Source organism: Psammomys obesus, unplaced genomic scaffold, assembly GCF_907164565.1.
Source record: "Psammomys obesus unplaced genomic scaffold, mPsaObe1.curated_primary_1811, whole genome shotgun sequence".
Taxonomy (NCBI): domain Eukaryota; kingdom Metazoa; phylum Chordata; class Mammalia; order Rodentia; family Muridae; genus Psammomys; species Psammomys obesus.
Genome location: NW_026596046.1, coordinates 36,402,386 through 36,425,386, shown reverse-complemented (window position 1 = coordinate 36,425,386; position 23,001 = coordinate 36,402,386). Strand labels below are relative to the sequence as shown.

At 44.8% G+C, this 23,001-nt stretch overlaps 1 protein-coding gene across 4 annotated transcripts; it reads left to right on the top strand.

The window, feature by feature from the left end:
• Positions 1–11: 11 nt before the first annotated feature.
• Lrrc51 (leucine rich repeat containing 51) lies at positions 12–22,587 on the top strand. Of its 4 annotated transcripts, none has more exons than XM_055623074.1 (6): positions 13–117; positions 12,624–12,686; positions 13,406–13,543; positions 19,453–19,658; positions 21,940–22,088; positions 22,354–22,587. In XM_055623074.1, the coding sequence occupies exons 3-6, from the start codon at positions 13,462–13,464 to the stop codon at positions 22,493–22,495; spliced, it is 579 nt and encodes a 192-aa protein (XP_055479049.1). In that variant the 5' UTR covers positions 13–117; positions 12,624–12,686; positions 13,406–13,461; the 3' UTR covers positions 22,496–22,587. The 4 variants fall into 4 exon arrangements, with proteins under 4 accessions (XP_055479051.1, XP_055479052.1, XP_055479049.1 ...); XM_055623075.1 differs by having other exon boundaries at positions 13–131; XM_055623076.1 differs by lacking the exon at positions 12,624–12,686 and having other exon boundaries at positions 12–117.
• The last annotated feature ends 414 nt before the right edge of the window (positions 22,588–23,001 follow it).

Genomic DNA, 23,001 nt, shown 5'->3' with positions numbered 1-23,001 from the left:
AGAACTACAAGTCCCTGAAGGCACCACGAGGACGGTCACTGCGTCGTCTAGGGCGTGAGACGTTGCTATGGAGTTCGGCTAAGGAACCCTCAGGTAGTGAGACGCTGAAGCCGGAGGGTAAGAGACTGCGGGTGAGTTGGGCGGGAAAGCAGGAGAACTATTGTAGGACGACACCAGAGCTCTCTGAAAGGGGAGGAACTCCACAACTTTCCCAGTTGGAGACCTGAGGTTCTCCCCAAATCCTCATTCCTGTTCACGAGTGAAGGCAACACTCGAGATAAACTGCGGGACTATTTTGGCAGTGTTTACGAGGACCTCTATGCAAGCATGGTGCTTTCCCAGTAAGGGTGTCTCAAGTCCCACAGAAAGGGAAATCAGAAACGCCCCAGGGCATGGCATTGGTTTTCCTCTGAAGAACCAGGACTCACCTGACAGGACACATCAGAGTAATTCACAGCCCTTAATTTCTAGAGATGTAGAAAATGTCACGGGGCTTAAAAGTCCCCCCTTGCTTACTCTTTCAAGCAAGAAGACCCCCTTAAAGGAAATCCGCAGGTTCCTCCCAGCCACACGTGTATGACTGTTGTCTGTAAATTAGCCTCTTCCTCCTACATCCCTGCCTGTCGGCTTCTGGAAGCTACAGTTTAGATCTTCATTTCCTCTACGTTCCTCATAAAAGATTTAGGACATTAACTCCACAAGTTCTTTTACAGCCTCTCTTTTTCTATTAAAACAGCTCTTTGAGTTAAGAATATTTATTCCCATTTCACAGATTGAAAAACTGAAACCCAGAGATAAGTGACTTGCGCAAGGCCACACATTACACCATTGACAAAGCTACAAGTAAATTCCAGTTCTTAAGATCAAACCATCTCCGTTTAGCCTGACCTGGCTGCACCTTGTACTTGTCCTAAGGATTAAACTGCCCTAGGGAAAAGGAACCTGTATGACCACCTTGAGTTATACATACTTCAACGTGAATGAGTTTCAAAAACATCCTTGAAATTATTAATGAAGAAAGGAAACTAGAGACTGAAGGCAATAGGAATCAAACACATTTAAACTAAGCCAAAATAAATAAATAAATAAACAAACAAACCAGCTGACAGGACACCTGAGGTCTGAGGCTGCCATGGTTCATTGGCCATGATTGGTCCACTTACTATTTTAAAGTTCTTCTGGGCTGTCTTCTGCTTCTCACCTCACTCTACCCTGCTTGTGCTCATCATTGCCCACCTTCATTTGCCACCTGCATGTCTCCAGCCAAGCCCTTATCTCTTAAGCTCCAGATCTGTATAACCAGTTGTGTCCTTGACATTTCCTTCAGGATATAAGTTCAGTATCTCTCTGTGCACTCCAACCCTCCCTACCAAACCTGGGTCTTACTCAGTGTTCCCACAATGTATACAAGCCAAACCCCCAACTGTTACCTTTCATAACGCTTCCATTTCGAACATAGTCCATTTAATATCTAAATGTCACTTTTTTACTGTTAGAGAAATATTTTTGTAGTTTTTTGAAGACAGTTTCCCTGTGTGACCTTTGGTTGTCCTCGACTCACTTTGTAGGCCCGGCTGACCTCAAACTCAAGAGGTCCACTTCCCTCTGCCTCCCGAGTGCTGGGATTACAGGCGTGCACCACCATGAACAACTTGTTTGAGAATTCTATACATAGAGCAATTTGTTTTGATCTAATCTACCTCACTTCCAAAGGTGGTGACCTCACCTCAGGTTAGGTCCCTAAATGTCTTTTTTTTTTTTTTTTTTTTTTCTGACAGAGATCTGCCTTTACCTCTCCAACTGCTAGGATAAAAGGTGTGTACCACCACACCTACCTAAAGGTCTTTTTGTTTGTTTGATGGATTGGTTTGGTTTAGTTTGGTTTTTCTTTTTTTCTGTTGTTGTTTTTTTTGAGACAGGGTTTCTCTGTGTAGCCTTAGCTGTCCTAAACTTGCTTTGTAGACCAGGCTGGCCTCAAACTCACAGCGACGTGCCTGCCTCTGCCTCCCTGAGTGCTGGGATTACAGGCGTGTGCCACCGAGCCCGTTCAGTTTGGTTTTTCGAAACAGGGTTTCTCTGTGTAGCCTTGGCTGTCCTGGAACTCTCTCTGTAGACGAGACTAGCCTCACAGAGATCTGCCTGCTTCTGCCTCCTGAGTGCTGGGTTAAAGGTGGTGCCATCACTGCCTGGCATAAATGTCTTTTTAAAAATATATTATTTTATGTGTGTCATATAAATGTGAACTGGAGAGATAGCTTAGGGGTTAAGACCACTGGCTGTTCTTCCAAAGGGTCTAAATTCAATTCCAAACAAATTGGCAAACAAGTGGTGACTCATGACCATCTATGATGAGATCTGGTGCCCTCTTCTGGTGTGCAGGCACACATGCAGGCAGAATACTGTATAAATAATAAATAAATCTTTAAAAATAAAATAAAATAGAGCATCTGGTCCCCTGGAGCTGCAGCTACAGGTGGTTGTGATTTACCAGTGTGGGTGCTAAGAACTGAGCTCAGGCCTCTGCAACAGAAAGTGTCTTTGCTGAGCCATCTCTCCAGCCCCACTGTTTTGGGTTTTTCGTTTGTTTTTTTTTTTTTTCTTTTGTTTAAAGACTTGGTCTTCCTTTGTAGCCCAGGCTGTCTTCAAATTTGTGATCATCCTGCCTCTGCCTTTTATTCAGTCCTAGCTACTATCCTATCCTTCCCATATTCCCTTCTAGGTACTTCGTGTAGTTCAACCAATGAAAATCTGTTATTATTCACTCATCTTAACTCCAATTCACTGTATATCCTGTGGCTTCCTTCTGCTTTTATTTTGATCATTTATACAGTGTTCTGCCTGCGTGTGCACCAGTAGAGAGCACCATATAACATTATATATGGTTCTGAGCCACCATGTGGTGGCTGGGAAATTAACTCTGGACTTTTGGAAGAGCAGAAAGAGCTCTTAACCGCTGAGCCATCTCTCCAGCCTCCTGCTGCTTTTAGAATAAGGGAAGGTCTCAGGGTAGCTTCTGCTACCTCTGCAGCCTATACTCTAACCGTACATACTCCCTTTTCTCATTCTAGTTTATATCACTTTATGGTCTTCCAAATGTCTGAGCACACACTAGAGCATTCACCATGGAGACTTGGCCTTTGCCCACAGCTGTAATACTTGTAATACTTTTGTGGGGAATGGGTAGTGAAGGTAACCCAGCATCCCATACATGCTACATCCCAAGCCCTTGGAATGGTCATCTCTTCCTTCTGTTAGCCTATACTTTTTGACTGTACTTACCCTCTAGAGGTCTGTCAGTCACTTCTTGAGAAAGGACCAGGGCAGATCGCTCGATGGAAGATCCCTTGATTATAGAGCCTTGTGTCCTTTATCATTTCTTTAGTTGTGGCAGTCATGTGGTGAGTATACTATGACATCCAACTATGAGAAAAACGTGTTTCCTGACCTGCTGGTGCTTCTGGTCAGATAGACAGTGAGCAGATAATTACAGTGTTCTAAGCGCTACCATGGCGATAAGTATAGGATATGAGGAGAGCCAAGCAGAGATTCCACATCCAGGTTTAGGGATAAGGAAATTTTCTCAGAAAAGTTCAGACTGGCTCCTGAAGCGTGAACAACAAGTGAAAAGTTGAAAGAAACCACATTCCACAGAGCAATCTGGAAAGGGGATCTTTTTTTCTCATTTATTTTATTCACTTTACATCCTTGTAGCCCCTGCCCTCCTCCCCTCCCAGTCCCACTGTTTCTCCCTCTTCCTCCCTCCCCTTTTCCTCAGAAAGGGGAGCTCCCTTTCCCATCCACCCCAGTTCATCAAGTTGTATTAGGAATGAATGTGTCCTCTTCCCCTGTGGCCTGTCATGGCAGTGCCACCAGGGAAGAGTGATCTAAAAGCTGACAAATGAGTCTGTGTCCCATGCAGTCCCCACTTTCCTTACTAGAGGATCCACTTGAAGCCTAAGCTGCCCATGTGCTACAACTTTGTAGGGGGCCTAGGTCCAGTTCATCTATGGTCCTTGGTTGATGCTTCAGTCTCTGCAAACCCCTCTGGGCCCTAGTCATTTGGCTCTGCTCTTTTCCTAGTATAGCTCCTGTCACTTCTGGGTCCTTTTCTCTCTTCCACTTTCCTCCCAAGACTCTCTATGCATCACCCAATGTTTGCATCTTTTTTGAGGTGCTGCTGGGTAGAGCCTCTCAGAGGACACCTCTGACAGGCTCCTGTCTACAAGCTTAGCAGTGTTAGGGGTTGGCACTGTCCGATAGGGTGGGTCTTTTGTTGGGCCAGGCATTAGTTGGGCATTCCCTCCATTTCTGATCTACCCGCTCTATTTTATCCCTGCACATCTCGTGGGCAGCATAAATTTGGGTTGCAGTTTTTGTGGGTGGGTTGGTGTTCCCCGCCCCAGTGAAGATGCATGAATCATACTGGGAAGGGGAGATAGAACAGAAGGAAGTAATGGGTGAAGAGAGGGAACAAGGTAGGAGAGGGATGTAGAGAGTTAAGAGGGTGGAGATCAGACCTGAGGAGAGAAGGGTGAGAAGACAGAAGGCCTGCAGAAAAAAGAGAAACTGAGGGTGGGGACATCTCTATGACAAGCTGGAGACCTAAGTCAGGGTAGGCTCCTGGAAGGGAATGAGGGGGAGTCAAGCAGAGATTCCTCATAGCAGAAACCACAGCGACTGAAGTGGAAAGGTAATCTTTCAACCAGGTAGGCCATGGGAATGCAGGAACCTTACTGTGAGCTGTTGGATTTGGCTGAATGCAGATTATAGAGAAGATATGAAAGTCATTGCAGGCAGGAGCCAAGCTATCCTAGGGCTTTCCTTTAGCACCTGGGGATGTAATCTTCCAGAAAATGTTAGCTGTGTAGCCAATTTTTTATAGCATCCATTGCTCTCCCCTGCCCCCCCCCCCCCCCCCCCCCCCCCCGCAGCCCGGAGACAGAAACCCCCTTTGAGCTAGGCTCTCAGTCTCCTATCAGCTTTCCTCATCTTACTTTTGCTCCAAGTCTTCTACAACATTGTGTCAAAACATGCTTGAGAAAGAGCAGAAACTGGCTGGCAATAAAGCAAATTCAAATTCTTAGTAATTCTCCAAACTGGAAGTTTTTGTCAACCTGGGACTGGTTAAGTAAACAATAAAGTTAAAAATGCCATGTGTACTCTGTACCACTTAGCAGCTATTTAAAAAGGTTAGAGAATATGCAGGAATTTGAAAAGAATACTGAATTACAAAGGAATACACAGGGTTTATTTATAAAGATGAAGGGTCTTTTATATGTATTCTAGTAGGTACCAAACTCTTCGTAGAGATTAAGACTGTTCCTGCATCTGCTGTATATCTTTATTTGGTTTGACTTGATGTCAGCCACCATATTAACAGCTACACTTTTTTGGTTTTGGTTTTTGAGGCAGGGTTTCTCTGTGTAGCCCTGGCTGTTCTGGAACTAACTCTGTAGACCAGGCTAGCCTCGAATTCAGAGGTTTGCATCCCTCTGCTTCCTGAGTGCTGGGCTTGAAGGGGTGTGCCCCCACTGCCTGACAATATCTACAGTTTTTAAAAAATTAAGTTTTTTTATTATTGATTGCTTGATTGATTTTATATTAAGAAGGAAGTCAGGCCTTCTCTGTGACACATTTAAATAATCATTTATTCCTTCTTTTCTTCAATTACTCCATTTTTCCATCAAGCCAGGACCCAGTCTTTGTCAAATTCAGTATGTAATGTTTATCAAAACAGAAGTCTCACTTCTTGTCCCTGTCCTCAAGTTTACAGGGAAAAAAACAAACACTAAATAAAGAAAGAAGAAATTAGTGTGGATGGCTGAAGGTATAACTAAGTTCTAGAGCACTTGCCCTGGCACACACAAACCCCTGGTAACAGACACGGTAAAGTACTGACAGGATGGCTGCTTCCATTTATTGAGCATCTGCTGTAGTCCGTCCCCTTCAGGTAGGGCTTGTCTGCATTTCACAGGCAAGAAAACATGATAATAGTTTTGTCCAAAGTGCAACTGGGGAATGAGTCAGTTAGCTATTGGTGTGTATCGAACCATGCAAACCACAGTGGCTTAAAACAATAAGTATTTATTCTTACTTTGATGACCTGAATTACCTGGATGGCTCTTATCTTGGCTGAGTTCGTACATTGGCCTTCAATCACTTCTGAGTTATGTGACTGTCCCAGTCTTAGCACAGGAAGTTAGCTGACTGTGTACCAGTCTAAGCCTTCCTCAGCTGAGGTTATTGGCTCTTTTTATTTTCTTTTCTTTTTATTTTCTTTTCTTTTCAGGTTTTTCAAGATAGGGGTTCTCTGTGTGGCATTGGCTGTCCTGGACTAGGCCAGCCTCACAGAGATCCGCCTGCCTCTGCCTCTCCGGGTGCTGGGATTACAGGTGTGCGCACCGCACTCAGCTGGTCATTGGCTCATTTTCACCTCTGCCGCCTGCATGTCTCCTGTTCCTCTAGCACCCTGGCCAGTTCTCATGGCATTGGCAGAGAGCAAGAGAGCAAGTCTTCTATAGAACTCCTACTTGCCAGGCTGGAAATGAAGCTCAGTGCTAGAGCTCTTGCCTTGCAGTTAAAAGATTCCTTCCTGAGTTGAGTGCCCAAAACAGAACCTTAAATCTTCTCTTTTCTTCTTTTTATCAGCATCTCACTGGCTAATTCAAATGCTGAGCTCAGCATCAGAGTAGGGTGGAACTGTAAAATTTTAGTGCAAAGGAGATGAATACAGGAGAGACCATGAGGGCTGGAGATGGCTCAGAGGTTAAGAGCACTGGCTGCTCTTTCAGAGGTCCTGAGTTCAATTCCCAGCAACCACATGGTGGCTTGAAACCATTTATAGTGAGATCTGGTGCCCTCTTCTGGTGTGCAGGTGTACATGCAGGCAGAGTATAAATAATAAATCTAAAACAAAACAGGAAAGACCATGAATAGGAATCATTGATTCTTGCCAGATTTAACACCTAAATTGATAAATTAAAATCATCTGTTTTCTCTGGACGAAAAAGATTTTTACAAAGCCAGGTATAGTGGCACATGCCTGTAATCTTAGCACTTAGGAACAAGAGGCAGAAAGCCATCCTTGGCCATATGGGTTCCAGGCCAGCCTAGGATATGTGAGAACCGATTTCAAGATGGGAGGGGGGGGTAGTGTGGCTGGAGAGATGACTCAGTGGTTAAGAGTATGCACTACTCCTGAAGAGGACCTGAGTTTAGCTCCTAGTACCTTCAGTAGGTGACTCCAATGACCTGTAACCATAGCTCCAGGGGATCTGATGCTGCCTTCTGACATCCATAGGCACCCTCATACAGACACACACACAACTTAAATATACATATATAATGTAAGTATACTAAATATACATACACATATAATTTTAAAGACTGTATAAGAAGGCGCATGGGGCTGGAGAGATGGCTCAGCAGGGAAAGCACTGAGCTTTGTTTGTTCCTTGGCTTCATTCCTTTTGGTCAGGCACAGGGCAGCAGGTACTCAGCAAATACTTGCAGAATTGAATTGTTATATTACTGGGAACGAGCTGTGGAATGAAGCAGCTAGACCTGGTAGCCAATTGTTAGAATAGTTCAGTGTCAACTCTGCCCAAACAGAAGTCAGTGTATTGGGCAGCCTCCCATTCCCCAAGTGCCTCTTGTCAGCCAACTTCTTCAAGTGATGGAGAATAAGACACAGCACTGGCTGCCAACAAGCAGAGCCATCTACCATCTTAGCGCTCCAAAGATTGATTGGAAGCTGCTACTACACAAATAATTTCTGCAGTAGAGTTCTAGTCACCGAAAAATAGTAAAAGCATTTTCTTTGGGATTTTAAAATGCATGTCCATGGGCTGGAGAGACGGCTCAGCTGTTAAAGGCTAGGCTGACAACCATAAATACAAAATACATGTTCAGTAGTATGGAACTCAGGCTCCCCAAAGACATCAAACCTACTGTAGGTAAATGGCATATCCTAGTGGACTCCCATAAGCTCAGCACTTGGGAAGTGCTACGAGGCTTAGAAGGTTATCCTTAGCTACTCAGTAGGTGAAGCCAGCTGAGACAAAAAATAGTGGCTAGAAAGATAGTTCAGCATTCAGGAGCACTGGCTGCTCTTCCAAAGGACCCAGGTTCAGTTCCCAGCACCTTCATGATGACTCATAACAGTCTCTAACTCCAGGCCCAGGGGATCTGACCTCTGGCCTCTATAGGCACCAGACACATAAGTGGTGCATAAACATATATGCAGGCAAAGCAGCCCTTCACATAAATTTTTAAATAAATAAAATGTGGGTACTAAAGTAGGTTGAGCTGCTAAAGCTAGGCTCTTCTAGTTCTACAACAGAAGACTGGGGGTTGCAGATGTGGCTCAGTAGCAGGGCTTGCCGGCCCAGTATGTGCAACAGCTGTATATTCTATTCCTAACAGCATGGGGAGGGGGTGGAGGTCATTGTTGAATGCCTATAGATTCTCCTAATCCAAAAGGAACCTGCGTAAATTAATCTAACATGGTTTAGAAAACACCTGCCAATCGGGGCAGTGAGGACCTCTGCCATGTTGCCCATGTGTTCCTTCAAGCTTGACTTTGCTGCTGCTTAGGGGGTCTTCATCTCTATTGTCAACTCCAGATCTCCCTTTTTTTTCTGTTTTGTTTTAAGATACAGTTCTTGTAGGCCAGTGGGCTCGTCAGACTTACTCTGTAGCTGAGAATAACTTTGAACTCCTGATCTTTCTGTTTCTACCTCCCAAGTACTAGGATTGCAAGTGTAAGCCATCACAGCTACTTTGGTTTTTAGAAAGGATCTCACTATGTAGCCTGGGTTGATCCTGAACTTGAGATCCTGTCTTCTCCTCCCTCCCAGCTGGAAGGGAGACTGCTATGCCCTATCTTCCTTCTTGACAATGACTTGTGTTTCTTCCCCCACTCCTCCTTGGCTTCCCATAATGGTCAATCTCCAGTAATAGAAATGGCAACTCCCAAATAGAACCCAACATCTCCCTTTTGTCCATGTTTGTTTTTTGTTTTGTTTTAAATAGGATCTTTCTATGTAGTACTGGAGATCAGTCTGTAGACTAGGCTGTCTATGAACTCAGATCCTCCTGCCTCGACCTCCTAAGTCCTGCTTTAAAAGAGCATGCCACCATGCTGACCTGGAATCTGCCCTGCTGCATAGTTGGAAACCCACTCCAGATCTTCCACACCATTATCGTGCTTTCATGGCTTTTTGGAGGCCTCTCCAGCCCACTAATCTCTCAGCCTTCAACTCAAGTTCTTTGTCCCTAAAAAGTTACCACATCCTTCTGGTAGACTTGCTATCTAAAGAATCAGTTATTCCTAATGAACAGTCCATGTCCATGCGTCAAATACCAGAATTCTGATGCTGTATGACACAGGCTGACACTTGCCAAAAGGTCAGTTGAGGCCATTACTTCTGTTGTTGTTGAGGAGTCTCCGGTTGCCATTCTACCATCAAACTTCTTGTGTAGCTAAGGATGTGGACTCCTGGCGATGCTGCCTCCACTTCCTAGGTGCTAAGTTATATCTGGGTGCCACTATGCCCAGTGAGACTGCTAATCGTCCTCCCCACCACACACCCGCACTTTAGTTTTTCCAGACAGCATTTCTCTGTGTAACCCTGGTTGTCCTGGAACTCTCTTTGTTGATCAGGCTAGCTTTGAACTCCTGTTAGAGCCAACTGCCTCTGCCTCCCAAGCACTACCACTAAAGGCATGCAACTACCATTGCCAGCTTAAGATACTCCCCTTTTCTTGTTTGTTTGTGTGTTCTTTCATTAATTAATTAATTCACTTTAGAGCCCGTTAGGAAGTTCCATTCCCTTCTCTCCTCCCAGTTCTTCCCTCTCATCTTCCCTCCCTTCCCCCTGTGCCCTCTACTTTTCTTCCAAGAGAAGGGTGGACCTCCCATAGGTATCAGCCTGCCTTGGCCTATCGGACTGGCACATCTTCTATTGAAGCTAGACAAGTCCAGTTAGGGGAAAGAGATGCAAACGTAGGCAACAGAGTCAGACACAGCCCCTGCTCCTGCTATCAGAGGTCCCACATGAGGACCAAGTTGTACACCTGTTACATATGTGAGGGGCCTAGAACCGCCCCATGGATCCTCTCTGGTTGATGGTTGAGTCTCTGAGCCCCCATGGGTCCAGGTGAGTTAATTGTGTAGGTTTCCTTGTGGAGTCCTTGACCTCTCTGGCTCCTTTGGTCCTTCCTCCTCTTCCATAATGATTGCCTGAGCTCCACCTAAATTTTTGCTGTGGGTCGCTGCATCTGTTTTCATCAGCTGCTGGGTGAAACCACTCAGGTGATTTCCGCTAGCCCCCTGTCCGCAAGAACAGTAGAATGTTATCGATAGTGTCAGTGGTGTACTCTGATGGCGTGTGACTCAATGGGCCAGTCATGGATTGTCTGGGTCAGAGGTTTTGTGCAGGGGTTGGTGTACACCTCCCTCCATGGGAAGTCTCTCCTGGCTGTAGGAGGCAGCCACTTCAGCTCCAGACCCCCGCTCCAGGAAGTCTCAGCTGGAGTCAAAACCATGGACTCCCGGGAGCCTCCCCCTTCCCAGAGATGAACCACACACACACTGATTTCAGTACTCTCTTCCAGCCCTCCGCCCTTTCCCCATGCCTGATCCCCACCCCCTCTCTCATCCAGTTCCCTCCCTCCATCTTCTTCAGATGTCTATTTTATTTCCCCTTCTTCAGCCATTCTTTGGTTAAGAGACATCTAGATTGTTTCCACTTTCTGGCTATTACAAATAAAGCTGCTATGAATATAGTTAAGCAAGTGTCCTTGTTGTATGGTAGAGCATCTTTTGGATATATGCCCAGGAGTGGTATAGCTGGGTCTTGAAGAACTATTTCCAGAACTATTTTCTGAGATACTGACAGATTAATTTTCAAAGTGTTGTACAAGTTTGCACTCCCACCAGCAATAGAGGAGTGTTCAAAATAATCTTTTTATTCCTCCAAACTTGATAAAGTCTGTTCTTGCATTTATTAAATTACTGAGAAAGACATGTACTTGTACTGCATTTATTAAGCAGTAAACTGATATCAGGTCCTTCGTGGGCTTTATTGTTGTTGAGATAGGATTTCACTATATACATAACCCAGGCAGATCTTAACTTTATGATCCTCCCACTTCAGCCTCCTGTGTTCACCAGCCACTTCGAATCCCCAGCTATGTCTTTGGATTCTTGAGAATCCAAAGTTGACTGTGTCCTTCACTTGTGTGTGTGTGTGTGTGTGTGTGTGTGTGTTTGTTTTTGAGACAGTGTCTTGTTGTGTTGCTAAAGCTGGCCTCAAACTCAAAATATTCTGGTTTTAGTGTCCCAAATGCCTAGAGCACAGATGTACCTCTTGGCTAAGCAAAATTTATTTGAATAGTGCCTGCCAATTTCATTGTCTCTGCATACAGACTAACTTCTTTTGATTCCTATGAGTACTGCATATCCCAAGGTTTCCCTTTGTGCTTTGGCCACCAGGGATGTCATAACTAAGTCCTGAGACTCCTGATACATCTCTTTCTTAACTTTTCTTGCTTTGGTGTTTGTTTTGTTTTGTTTTTGGTTGTTGTTGGTGGTGGTGGTGGTTTTTAGAAACAGGGTTACTCTGTATAGCCTTGGCTATCCTGGAACTTGCTCTGTAGACCAGGCTGGCCTTAACTCAAGGATCACCATGCCTCTACCTTCTGAGTGCTAGGATTAAAAGTGTGCCACTACGCCCAGCTCTTATCTTCCATTTTTTAATTTTCTGTATCAGCATTGTCCAGTTTGGTGACCACTAGGCATATGTGTAGTCATATGTGGCAATTAAGCACCTGACTCAACAGGTAGCTAGATCATCTTGAGTTGATCTCTGAAATAGTTCAGTACTTCCTAATATTGATGACATAGTAAAATATTTTGTATATACCGAGTTTAGTAAAATAGTAGGATTAACTTCACCCATTTCATTTTATTGAAATTATAGCTCCTAAAATTATCTATTTATTAATTTCCTTATTTGTGTGTATAGACTAGTATATGGAGGTCATAGACAATTTTATGGAGTTGATTCTCCTATTAAGTGTGTTTCAGGATCAAATTCAGATTTCCAGGCTTGTACAGCAATTGCCTTTCCCTGCTGAGCCTTGTCATTAGCCTACAGAGCTCCTAAAATCTTGAAATTATCTGTCTCAAAAATCCTATGTGAGGCTTGCATTTGTGACTGCATTGTCTGTCTTACAGCACTGCTCTACAAAGCATCCTGCTTTATGAGCATGTTATTGCTGTAAACCTCATCCTTTTGGAAAGCAAGGAAATAAGACAGAGGAAGTTACAACAGTGTGTAGTGAAAAGAGGGAGTCTAGCCTAGAGACATTATCTTTTCTCTGTTTGCGTTTTGTTTCTATAATCCACAAGCAACAAAAACAGCCCTTGGTAAAGAGTTTTTCAGCTCTTTTTATCCCAGGTGAGTAGTATTCAACAGCTCTTTCTAGTCTCCAGGAAAAACCTGTTCTCAGCTTTACTTTACCTAACATATTGGAAAGGATTGGATAAGACACGTCACACATAACAAATGACTGATAACTCTGTTCACCTCTCTCTGGGGGTGTTTCCATTTTAACAGGGAACAATCCCTGAACCCAAAGGAATGAATCCCTAATGGTGGAGTTTCAGGCCTCAGTGACAGGTGAGTGAGGGTAGACTCTGGTTTTCTGTTTATACATGTTGTTACATCCAAGATGTGACTGGAAGCAGGGTTCTCGGATGAAAAGGGCTATAGACAAGCTGCTCAGAGCAGGCAGCAAGGCTAACTGTGTCAGTGAAGGGCTCTCAGACACCAACTTCAGTGAAGGACTTAAGGGCTTGTTAAGCAATAAAGTAGTGCAGCTGATGTCAAGAGACTAGGCAGCAGGACAGTCTCCATGGTAACTATTGTGGAGTAGCAAGAGGGCTGTCAGAGTAGGATTCTGGAGATGATTACTGCTGTCCACAACTGACTCGGCTTAACTCTGGGCAAGTCCTTTACCCTTTGGGTCTCAGTTTCTTCATCTGGAAAATAGAAATGGTGCTATAGCCATGTGTGATGGTGCATACCCATAATCTCAGAATTGAGAAGGCTGAGGCAGGTGGATCATTAGATTAAGGCTAGCCTGGGCTACATTAGACTCTATGTCAATAAAACAAAACCCCCATAAGAAGTGGGTGCTTTGTCAGACGAGTTCGAAGTGTCATGAAGCTGCTCTAAGAAGAAAAAGTGTACTGCACATGAAAGCACCAGTATCTTTAACTGGAATGCAGCCAGGCAGGCTAGAGCTCCAGGGAACAGAAAGCAGTGTGGAGGGTTGTGGGGGATCCTGAGGGTGGACTCTCCATGTCTGGAACATTCATTCTTCTTTGTCTTCCCAGGCTGAACCCAGACTCCCAGGGCCCATGCTTCCACCTGATGAATGATGGCCTGAACTATGAGCAAACCGGATTATATGAACACTTCGGTGCAGGAGCCTCCTCTTGACTTCTCCTTTAAAAGCATCCACGTGATCCAAGGTCAGCCCACAGAGCACAGCACCCAACACAGCATGACCTCAGGCGGTGTGGTACCAAGAAAACATCTTTATGTATTCTTTTTAAAAAGCCTAAACTGATTGTCTTGTTGTCTTTGAAGGAAGGAGGGGAGGGGGTGGAATGATAATTTCTTTGTTGTTTTACTGAGCTAAGGAGTGAGTGCAAGGCCTATGTGCTCTACATCTGAGCTTCATCCTCAGCCTTAAAATTAAAAAAATACTTGGTTGGAGAGTATAAAACATACTTGGAGGGCTGGAGAGATGGCTCAGAGGTTAAGAACACTGGCTGTTCTTCCAGAGCTCCTGAGTTCAATTCCCCGCAACTACATGGTGGCTCCCAACCTTCTATACTGGGATCTGGTGCCCTCTTCTGGCCTCCACACATGCAGGCAAAACAATGTATACATAATAAATAAATTTTAAAAATACATAGGTTAACTTTCTGTATATGGGTGTTTTGCCTGTATGTATGTCTGCACCCCTTGTATACCTGATGGAGGCAGGGGCCTGCAGTATGTATTAGTCTCCGCTCCGGGAACCTGGACTTATGGATGGCTGTGAGCCCCCATGAGGGTGCTAGAAATTCAACCAGGTCCTTTGGAAGAGTGGCCAGTGCCTTAACTACTGCACTATCCCTTTCAGCTCCCTTGAGATTTTGTGCTCATTTTAAAACACTATTCTGTTTGAAATTTCTTAAAGCCTTTCCCTTTCAACCCCCCAACCCTAAGTAGGGAAGAGAAGGCTAGTGGGGAGACAGAGCACAGACCCCTTTACTTCTCCTGGCCATTTAGGGATCAGTGGGTTCTTTTAGGGCTATTCTCATCAACAATTACCTGTCAACAGCAAAAGCCTCAGTCTCCTCCAAGCTCCTGTGTTTCTTTCTCTTTGTCTGTCTCTAAACTGCCACTCATCACACACCGCCTCAGGACACACTTTCTCTTTTTGGGCTCTCACATTTAGAGGCTCAGAGCTTTAGACCACTCCCCCTCCTTGCCACAGGAGGTCAAAGACCATGCCCTGCTCGAGACAGTTCCCAGCTGTGGACAAATCAAAGCCCAAACTAAAATCCCACACTTGAGATTAAAACGATCACATATTTACATAACATAACTGAGTTTTTAAAGAAACCAAAACTTCCATTACATGAGATTTTTCTTTTGTAATTTTTAAAAAGATGTTTATCTATCTATCTATCTATCTATCTATCTATCTATCTATCTATCTATTTATTTATTATGCAGTGTTGTGCCTGCATGTGTGCCTGCACACCAGAAGAGGGCACCAGATCTCATTATAGATGGTTGGAAGCTACCATGTGGTTGCTGGGGATTGAATTTAGGACCTCTGGAAGAACAGACAGTACTCTTAACCTCTGAGCCATCTCTCCAACCCACACACCCAGTTTTTTAAAGTATCAAATCTGAAAGTAACCAGGAGTCTCTTATGGCAGTTGACCCATTTTCAGAAGAAGCCAGGATATAGCAGGAGATTTGTGAAGAATACTGAGAAATCACCCAATCAGGTAGAAAGCTTAGTGTTCTGGTTTTATCTTGAAAAGAGGAGGGGAAAAAAAAATAAGCTGTTGCCAGGTCTACACTGGCAGAACCCTGTCTCTTGTCTAGGAACATGACTCTGTTCTGCTCACTGGTAAAACCTGAGATGTTTTTTTTAGCAACAAATTGGCACATTCCCAGTTAAAATTTTCTCCATTCATTCCACCCATACTGAATTTATTCCATCATCACCAAAACTCACTGCAGTTCCAGCGCTGCCCACATACAATCTCATTTTACTATCCAACATCTTCCTAAATAGACAGCTAACTCCTTTCGCGGTGCACGTCAAAGCTCACAGGACCATAGATGCTCAAGGTGTAGGCAGTTCTGCCATCCCTGCCTTTGGTCACTGACCTCACAGAGCACATGTACAAACTTACTAACCCAGATACACTAACTGCTTTGGGTTTTCCATCAGATAGCCACCCATCAGCTCGGAGTTACCAGCCTGGGCTTCAGTGTAGCACACCACTTCAGTTAGTGTCCACCACACTGCTAGCTCTCGTCTGTCTCTTCCCGCACACACTCACCTACTGTGGCCTTTATTGTGCTCTGCATTACTTCTGACTGCATATTTCAAAAGGGTTTTGTTTGCAACAATAACTTTGAGCAAGAAAGCAAAGGTGACTGGGGTGGAGTGTAATGGCTCCTAATAGAGCAGAGGAATTTTCAACTTTTTTAAAAAAGGGTTATTATTTATATACAGTGTTGTGTTTGCATGGACACCTGCACGCCAGAAAAGGACACCAAATCTCATTATAGATGGTTGTGAGCCACCATGTGGTTGCTGGGAATTGAACTCAGGAGCTCTGGAAGAGCAGCCAGGGCTCTGAACCTCTGAGCTGTCTCTCCAGACCCGAATTTTCAACTTTATTTTTTTTAAATTTGTTTTAATTTTATTTTATGTGCATTAGTGTGAAGGTGTCAGATACCTTGGAATAGGCATTACAGACAGTTGTGAGCTGCCATGTGGTTGCTGGGAATTGAACCTGGTCCTTTGGAAGAGCAGCCAGTGCTCTTAACCACTGAGCTATCTCTCCAGCCCCGAATTTTCAACTTTCAATGGGAAGGTCTGACTCTGCTTTGTGGCCTCCTCAGAATGAGGGAAACACTGGTCAGGTCTCCCCAGTGTACTTGTACAGCACCAGAGAGAATCTGCAGATGCTCCGTGCTCCATCCAGGAGCTCAGCATCTCCTGAGCCTGTCAGTTAGTAAGCAATTATGCACATACACGTGCAGACATACACACCAGGCAGTTGTACTCCTTGCTAAGTCTCTTGGGGGTGGGTAGAGTAAAAGACATATAAAATCTGAGCCCTTTCAGTTCCCCAGGGCTTCAGAAACTTAAATTAAAAGGCGGCTAGAGTTGGGGTTACTGGGACACTACCTGCTGAGTTAATCCAGATGGATCACAGATCTGAGACATCTAATTTGGACTACCTGATGAAGCAGAAGCTTTGGGAGTGTTAGCAAACATGGCTTACCCCATGCACAACCAGCCCTTGCTAATGTGCATTCACAAACACAGCACTAAAGGAGTTCTCCATATACACCTGCCAGTCCTTTCCACCATGGTCACCGACAGATGACACTAAAAGCTCTATCAGACTCACTTCTGCTCATGCTGGAAAACTTGCCTAGCAACACTTTAGAAATCAGGAAGAGGATCTCAGGAATCTCTAAGATTCCCTTCAGTCAGTGCCTCCCAATTCTAATTCTGTTAACTGTTGATATTTGTGGTCCAGTTTCCAGACCTACTCTCAACTAGGAATCTTTTAACACACGCTCAAGTAATGTGCTACGTTGGTGTAACCTAAGGGTCAGGTACCTATAGCAATTTTGGATGCCCCTTTACACAAAGTAACAGGAGCTCAGGCTGCCTCATATTCTAGGTAACTCCATCCAGTGGCTCCCTCAAAGCTTAGGACCAGCCTTTGTATGTGACACTCTTCTAAGATTCTACACTATCAGAACAGATGTTGCTTTGTGTGGAGTTATTCTGACACTTTTGTTCATCTAAATCAAATCATTTGAAAGTTTTTGGAAGGTGTGAGAGGGACACATGATTTGGAGCCTACTCTTGGTCAGAAACACTTTGCTCTGTTAATCCTCCCACGCCCCCTGCAGGCCTCAACCTGGGTCCCGTGCATTCCAACACTAAGGCAAGAGCCACCTGGTGGATGCTTTCTGATCTGCAGCTAGAGAAAGTCAGCAGGGATGGAAGTGTGTAAGGATGGGCTGGTTAGATTTCACAGATGCTAAGTGCTTTGTCCCTACAGGCCACTTGAGACTTGCTAAGGGCTTGGAGGCAGCAGGGAAAATGGAGCCATTTTAAAACCGTAGTCTGGTTCCGGTTCTCCCACAAATCAGCTTGGGAAGAGCCCCCCCCCCCATTATGAACCTCTCTTGAAAAAGACAGCAGGGGAAGGGTGTGTGTGTGTTTTCTCTGCACCCTCACTTTCCAGTGGGGGTGCTCAGGCTACCTGCTTGCTTCCTATTCATTTTCACTCCAGTTTAGCTTCTGTCCTCAAGCCTATACACAGTTACCATATCTCTGAGCTGCCAGAATTAGTATTGAATCTTCGTCTTTCCTGGAACTTACTCCTCCATATTCTGCAGATTCTCCAAATACCTTTAAACTATTCTCTCAGGGAGTTGAACACTGGCTGCTCTTCCAAAGAACCCAAGTAGGACGCTCAGCACTCCCATGGCTCATAACCATCTGGAATTCTCGTTCTCAGGACTCTGATGACCTCTTCTGGCCTTACTAGGCATGGCACACAGACATGCAGACAAAACCAATCTCTCCTGTTCTTCAGATTATTCACTAACTTTATAAATGGCTTCCTCTTGCCTCTCTGAGGAATTGCCTCTCTCCCTAACAATACCTACTCTACACTAACAGTTTGCAAGGCTGTCTCCTCAGCTCTAGACCTTCATTTTTGCCTACCTGCCTGACTTATCTTGTCTTCTCACAGAACAGGAACCTCTAACACATCAATCCTGAACTCATCACCTTTCCAATCCAATTTCTCTCAACTTTCTTTATCAGCTAATATAGCCAAACAAAAAGCTGGCACCCCATCATATAGCCGCCTACCTTTACATGAATTCAGTCAGCCAAATCATAGTTGGGATATCCCATTCTAACTGCTATGTCCATCTTCTTGCTAACTAGAGTAGAGTGTGATCTTTGAGTTCTAGCTACCTCCTAAATCCAGTCAACACTGAAGCTCCAAAGCCGCCTTTCAAGTGACAAGCTGCACTGTCTGTTTTAAACGCTGCAGTGGCTTCCCGTTACCTACAAGGACAAAGCCCGGGGTCTTAGCCTAGTAACTGGAACTAAGGCCTGGCTCCTGACTGCTTTTCTCCACTTGTGGCCTTGTGCATGTTGTTTCCATCCTGCTCTATTCTTGTGCAATTGTTCATGTTCTCACCCTCTCTCCCCTTCTCTGCCTGGTTAACACCCCCTAATCCACCAAGTTTGTATTTCACCTTCCCTGTGCTCTGAGTACACCAAGACCTTTTTCCTTGATGTAAGGACTATGGACTATCACACTACTCACTGCCCACAGAAATTCCTCTGGGACACACACCTGCTTCTTCCCTGCCCTATTATTTATCCAGAGCTCCATTCTCTTTCACTGTTAATACTATGTATGTCTTTTCTGCTACAGCTTGTCATTAATGAAGGAAAGGAAGGGAAGTGTTCCACTGAAGTGACTTCTATAAGCTACACTAGAATAAGATTCTGCCTTGTGTGATATGATCTTGGCCTACCCCAACAACTCTGGTTTACTTTATCCGCAAAATGGGAAGGGGTCTGCTCCACTCACAGGGGTGGCATACACAGAATCAAATGATGGCATGAGAACGCCTCTGACCGAAACTGCTTTGGCCTACTCTAAACTTGCTCTGGTCTTCATAGCTTGAGACAGGCAAGGTCTCAGTAGACTCTAGTGCTGGGCCCCTGCCAAGCCCTCAAAGGAGCACTTGTATGCCCATCTTTCCAGCTCCTCATACTCACTCCCTAAGGGCAGAAAAGCAAAGATGAAAACCCAAGCCCTGGGCTGCAGAGATGGTGCGGAGGTTAAGAGTACTTGTTGCTCCTGAAGAGTCCCCAAGTCTAAATCCTACTACCCACACAGTGGCTCACAACCATCCCTAGCTGCAGTTCTAGGGGATCTCATACCCTCTTCTGACTTCTGCAAACACCAGGAATGAACACAGTGTACATACACACAAGGGGGAAAAAAAACAAAAACAAAACAAAAAAACCTCATACAAATAAAAAATGTTAAAGAAATAAACTCAGGTCTTATTTTTGTCATCATAGATCTGGTAGGTGAGGAGCCAAGGACAGGTCTACGACCAGTGAAGCACTCAAAGTCAGGAAAGTCACTGACCCAGTCCCTGTGGCTCAACAACAATGTCCTCAATGATCTGAAAGACTTCAGCCAGGTGGTTTCACAGCTTCTGCAGCACCCAGAGAACCTGGCCTGGATTGACCTCTCCTTCAACGACCTGACTTCCATCGACCCTGTGAGTTTCTAGCCCTGGATATCTAGTCAAAGGGTGGCTTGAAGCCACCATGTCCAGATCACAGCCGTTCTGTTTTCAAGGAGACAGAGGCAGTGTGGTACAGTTCAAAGGGCATAGTTACAGAGACACATAGATAGAGGCAAAAATCTTGGGATTTCCCCTTATTATGTGACTGTCAGTAAGGTAATAACTTGTTTTGTTTTTTTTAGAGACAAGAGTCTCACTATGTATCCCTGGTTGCCCTGGAAATCACTATATAGTCAAGGCTGGCCTTAACTTACAGAGATCCAGCCACCTCTGCCTCCTAAGTCTCAGCGGCTACAGTTTCTTAAAGCTTCAGCCTTCCTTTAATGGGGATAAGATGTCATAATCATAATGGTTTTGTGAGGATTAAATGAAATTAAGCAAAACTATAGTAGTCATCATCAGGCACTTAACTGTCCTGTGCTGGGCTCTGCTGAGGAAAAGGGAGCAGCAAGATAAACCAGTTGCTTTCTGTAAAATCTTAAAAGTTTTAAAGACAGTTTGGCACGTGCCTTTAATACCAGCACTTGAGATACAGAGGCAGACGGATCTCTGTGAGTTCAAGGCCAGACTGGTTTACAGAGCAAGTCCAGGAAAGCCAGAGCTGTTAACACAGAGAAACTCTTGTACCAAAAAACCAAACAAACAAAAACAAAAGAGTTTGGCCACGTATGTTGGTGCTTGCTTGATTTTAGCACTTGGAAGGTAGAGGTTGGAAGATGAGTTATCCCCAGCTACATAGTGAGCTTGAGGCTAGCCTGGACTACATAAGAAAAAAAGGAAGAAAGAACCAAGGGGAAAGAAAATAGAAAAGGAAGCAAACAAGGAAGAAAAATTTTAAAAAGGAAAAGATTTGGGCCCTTCTTGCCCAAGATCCCTATCGGAAGGGAAAGGTTTGGGGCACGATTAGGAGACTGTCCCCCTATGATAAATAATATGAACTCAACTAGGATCTTCAAAGCTTATGTGCTGAGCTGATACTCCCCTGAAGATGGAATCTTAGGTCATGACAGTTGGAAAGGCCTTACCAGCCAAATAAGACTCAAGAAGCAGGAGAGCTGTCACCTGATCAACCGGTCAAATGGATAAACAGAGGGATGACAGCTCTATTTTAGGCTTTCTCCCTAAAAGGGACTTAAAAGATTAATCTTATGAATACATATGAATACACACATAGATAAATGACGGAGCTAGAGAAATGGCTTATTGTTTAATAGCATTTGTTACTGTTGCAGAGGTCTCAAGTTCAGTTCCCAGCACATACATGGTGGTTCACAACCATCCTTAACTCCAGTTCTTGGGGACCTGACGCCCTCTTCTGACTTTCACAGGCACCAGGCTCTCTGCAGGGCACAGACATACATGCAGACAAACACTCATACACATAAAAATAAGGGCTATAAAGGTGGCCCAGCAGAGATGGGTGTGGTGGTGCATACTTTTGATCCCAGCACTCAGGAAGGCAAAGGCAGGCAGGATCACTGTGAGTTTGAGGCCAGCCTGGTCTACAAAGTGAGTCCAGGATAGCCACACACAGAAACCCTGACTTGAATAGCCACAAAAGAAAGAAAAGGGGGAGGAAGAAGCTATCTCAGCAGTTAAGAGCACTTGCTGCTCTTCTAATTCCCACCACCCACATGGTGGCTCCTAACTTTCTATTAACTCCAGTTCCAACGGGTTCAATGGCCTCCACAGGCACTTGACATGCATGTGGCATACATACATACATGTAAGGCAAAATACCCATAAGAAATCATATATATATATTTGTATATATAAAAAATGTTTTGTTTTTCAGCACGGGGTTCTGTGTAGCCCTGGCTGTCCCGGAATACCCTCTGTAGATTAGACTGGCCTCGAACTCACAGATCCAACAGTCTCATGCAGCACCATGCCCAGCTAAAAACATAGTAATTTTTAAAAATAGTGAAAGCAGAGGCTGGAAAGATGGCTCAGAGGTTCAGAGCGCTGGCTACTCTTCCAGAGGTCCTGAGTTCAATTCCCAGCACCCACATGGTAGCTCACAACCATCTATAATGAGATATGGTGCCCTCTTCTGGCGTGCAGGTGTACATGCAGGCAGAACATTATACACATAATAAATAAACCTTTAAAAAAATTGAAAGCATATTAGAGTCATATAAAATGGCTGCAAGGACTGGAGAGGGGGGCCAAGTTGTTCTCCAGTCTTTTCTTGCTCTGCCAGATAGTCTGTTCTGAGCAGAGACCCAGAATCTTTTGATCTCTGCCCTAATAGATCCTAACAACATTCTTCAACCTAAGTGTCCTCTACCTTCATGGCAACAGCATCCATCGCCTAGGGGAGGTAAATAAGCTATCTGTTCTCCCTCGTCTCCGGAGCCTGACCCTCCATGGTAACCCCATAGAGGAAGAAAAGGGGTACAGGTAAGTACCTGGAGCTGGGGTCCAGGTGAGCTTCCCTAAGGAACGAGGGGAGAGCAGACAAGAAATTCCAGACCATTCTTCTGCCACATGTGGGCCACAGGAGGAAGTGGCAGACCTCTCAGCACTCTCCTTGCTCTCAGGATGAACCTAGTTTCCCAGTCATAGTCAAGCCCTCCATTCCTTGCTGTCAGAAGTAGTAGCAGCAGCTGGGGTCGGGGAGGGAGCTGAGTGTGGGGCTGCTCCCATGCCCAAGTCTTCTCCACAGGCAGTATGTGCTATGCAACCTGCCCCACGTCACCACGTTTGACTTCAGTGGAGTCACTAAGGCCGACCGCACCACAGCCGAGGTCTGGAAACGGATGAACATCAAGCCCAAGAAGGTCCGGGTCAAGCAGGATGTACTCTGAGATTCAAAGGACCCCAACACACCTAATGCCCTGAGGATGATCAGCTTGGTTTGACAATAAATGATTTGAGCTGTTCAGCAGATTAAATGTCACCTGTACCTTGTAAAAGATGCCTTTCACGACCTAGCAGCTACCAGTAAACCTTCACAGTGGAGGCAAAAGCCCACTATTCTCTCTGGTGCACCTTCATGGGATATCATGGGAATAGAGTTGGTTAGCAATTTCAAAAAAAAAAAAAAAAAAAAATTTAAAAGAGATTCTAGCTCTGTAGCTCAGGCTGGCTTTGACCTTATAGCAATACTCTTGCCTCAGCCTCCTAAGTGCTGGGATTATGGGACTAAGCCACCATGCCTCACCATAAAGTCCCAAGGTGTGTGGAGCTGCCTTCAGCCTGTAGAGTAGGACTAGAAAACAGCTCGGACGTAATTGTGGTTAAGATTTCATTTCCTAAAGGGCAGCTGTTGCACACATCTTTCACCCCAGCTCTCAGGAGGCAGAGGCAAGCA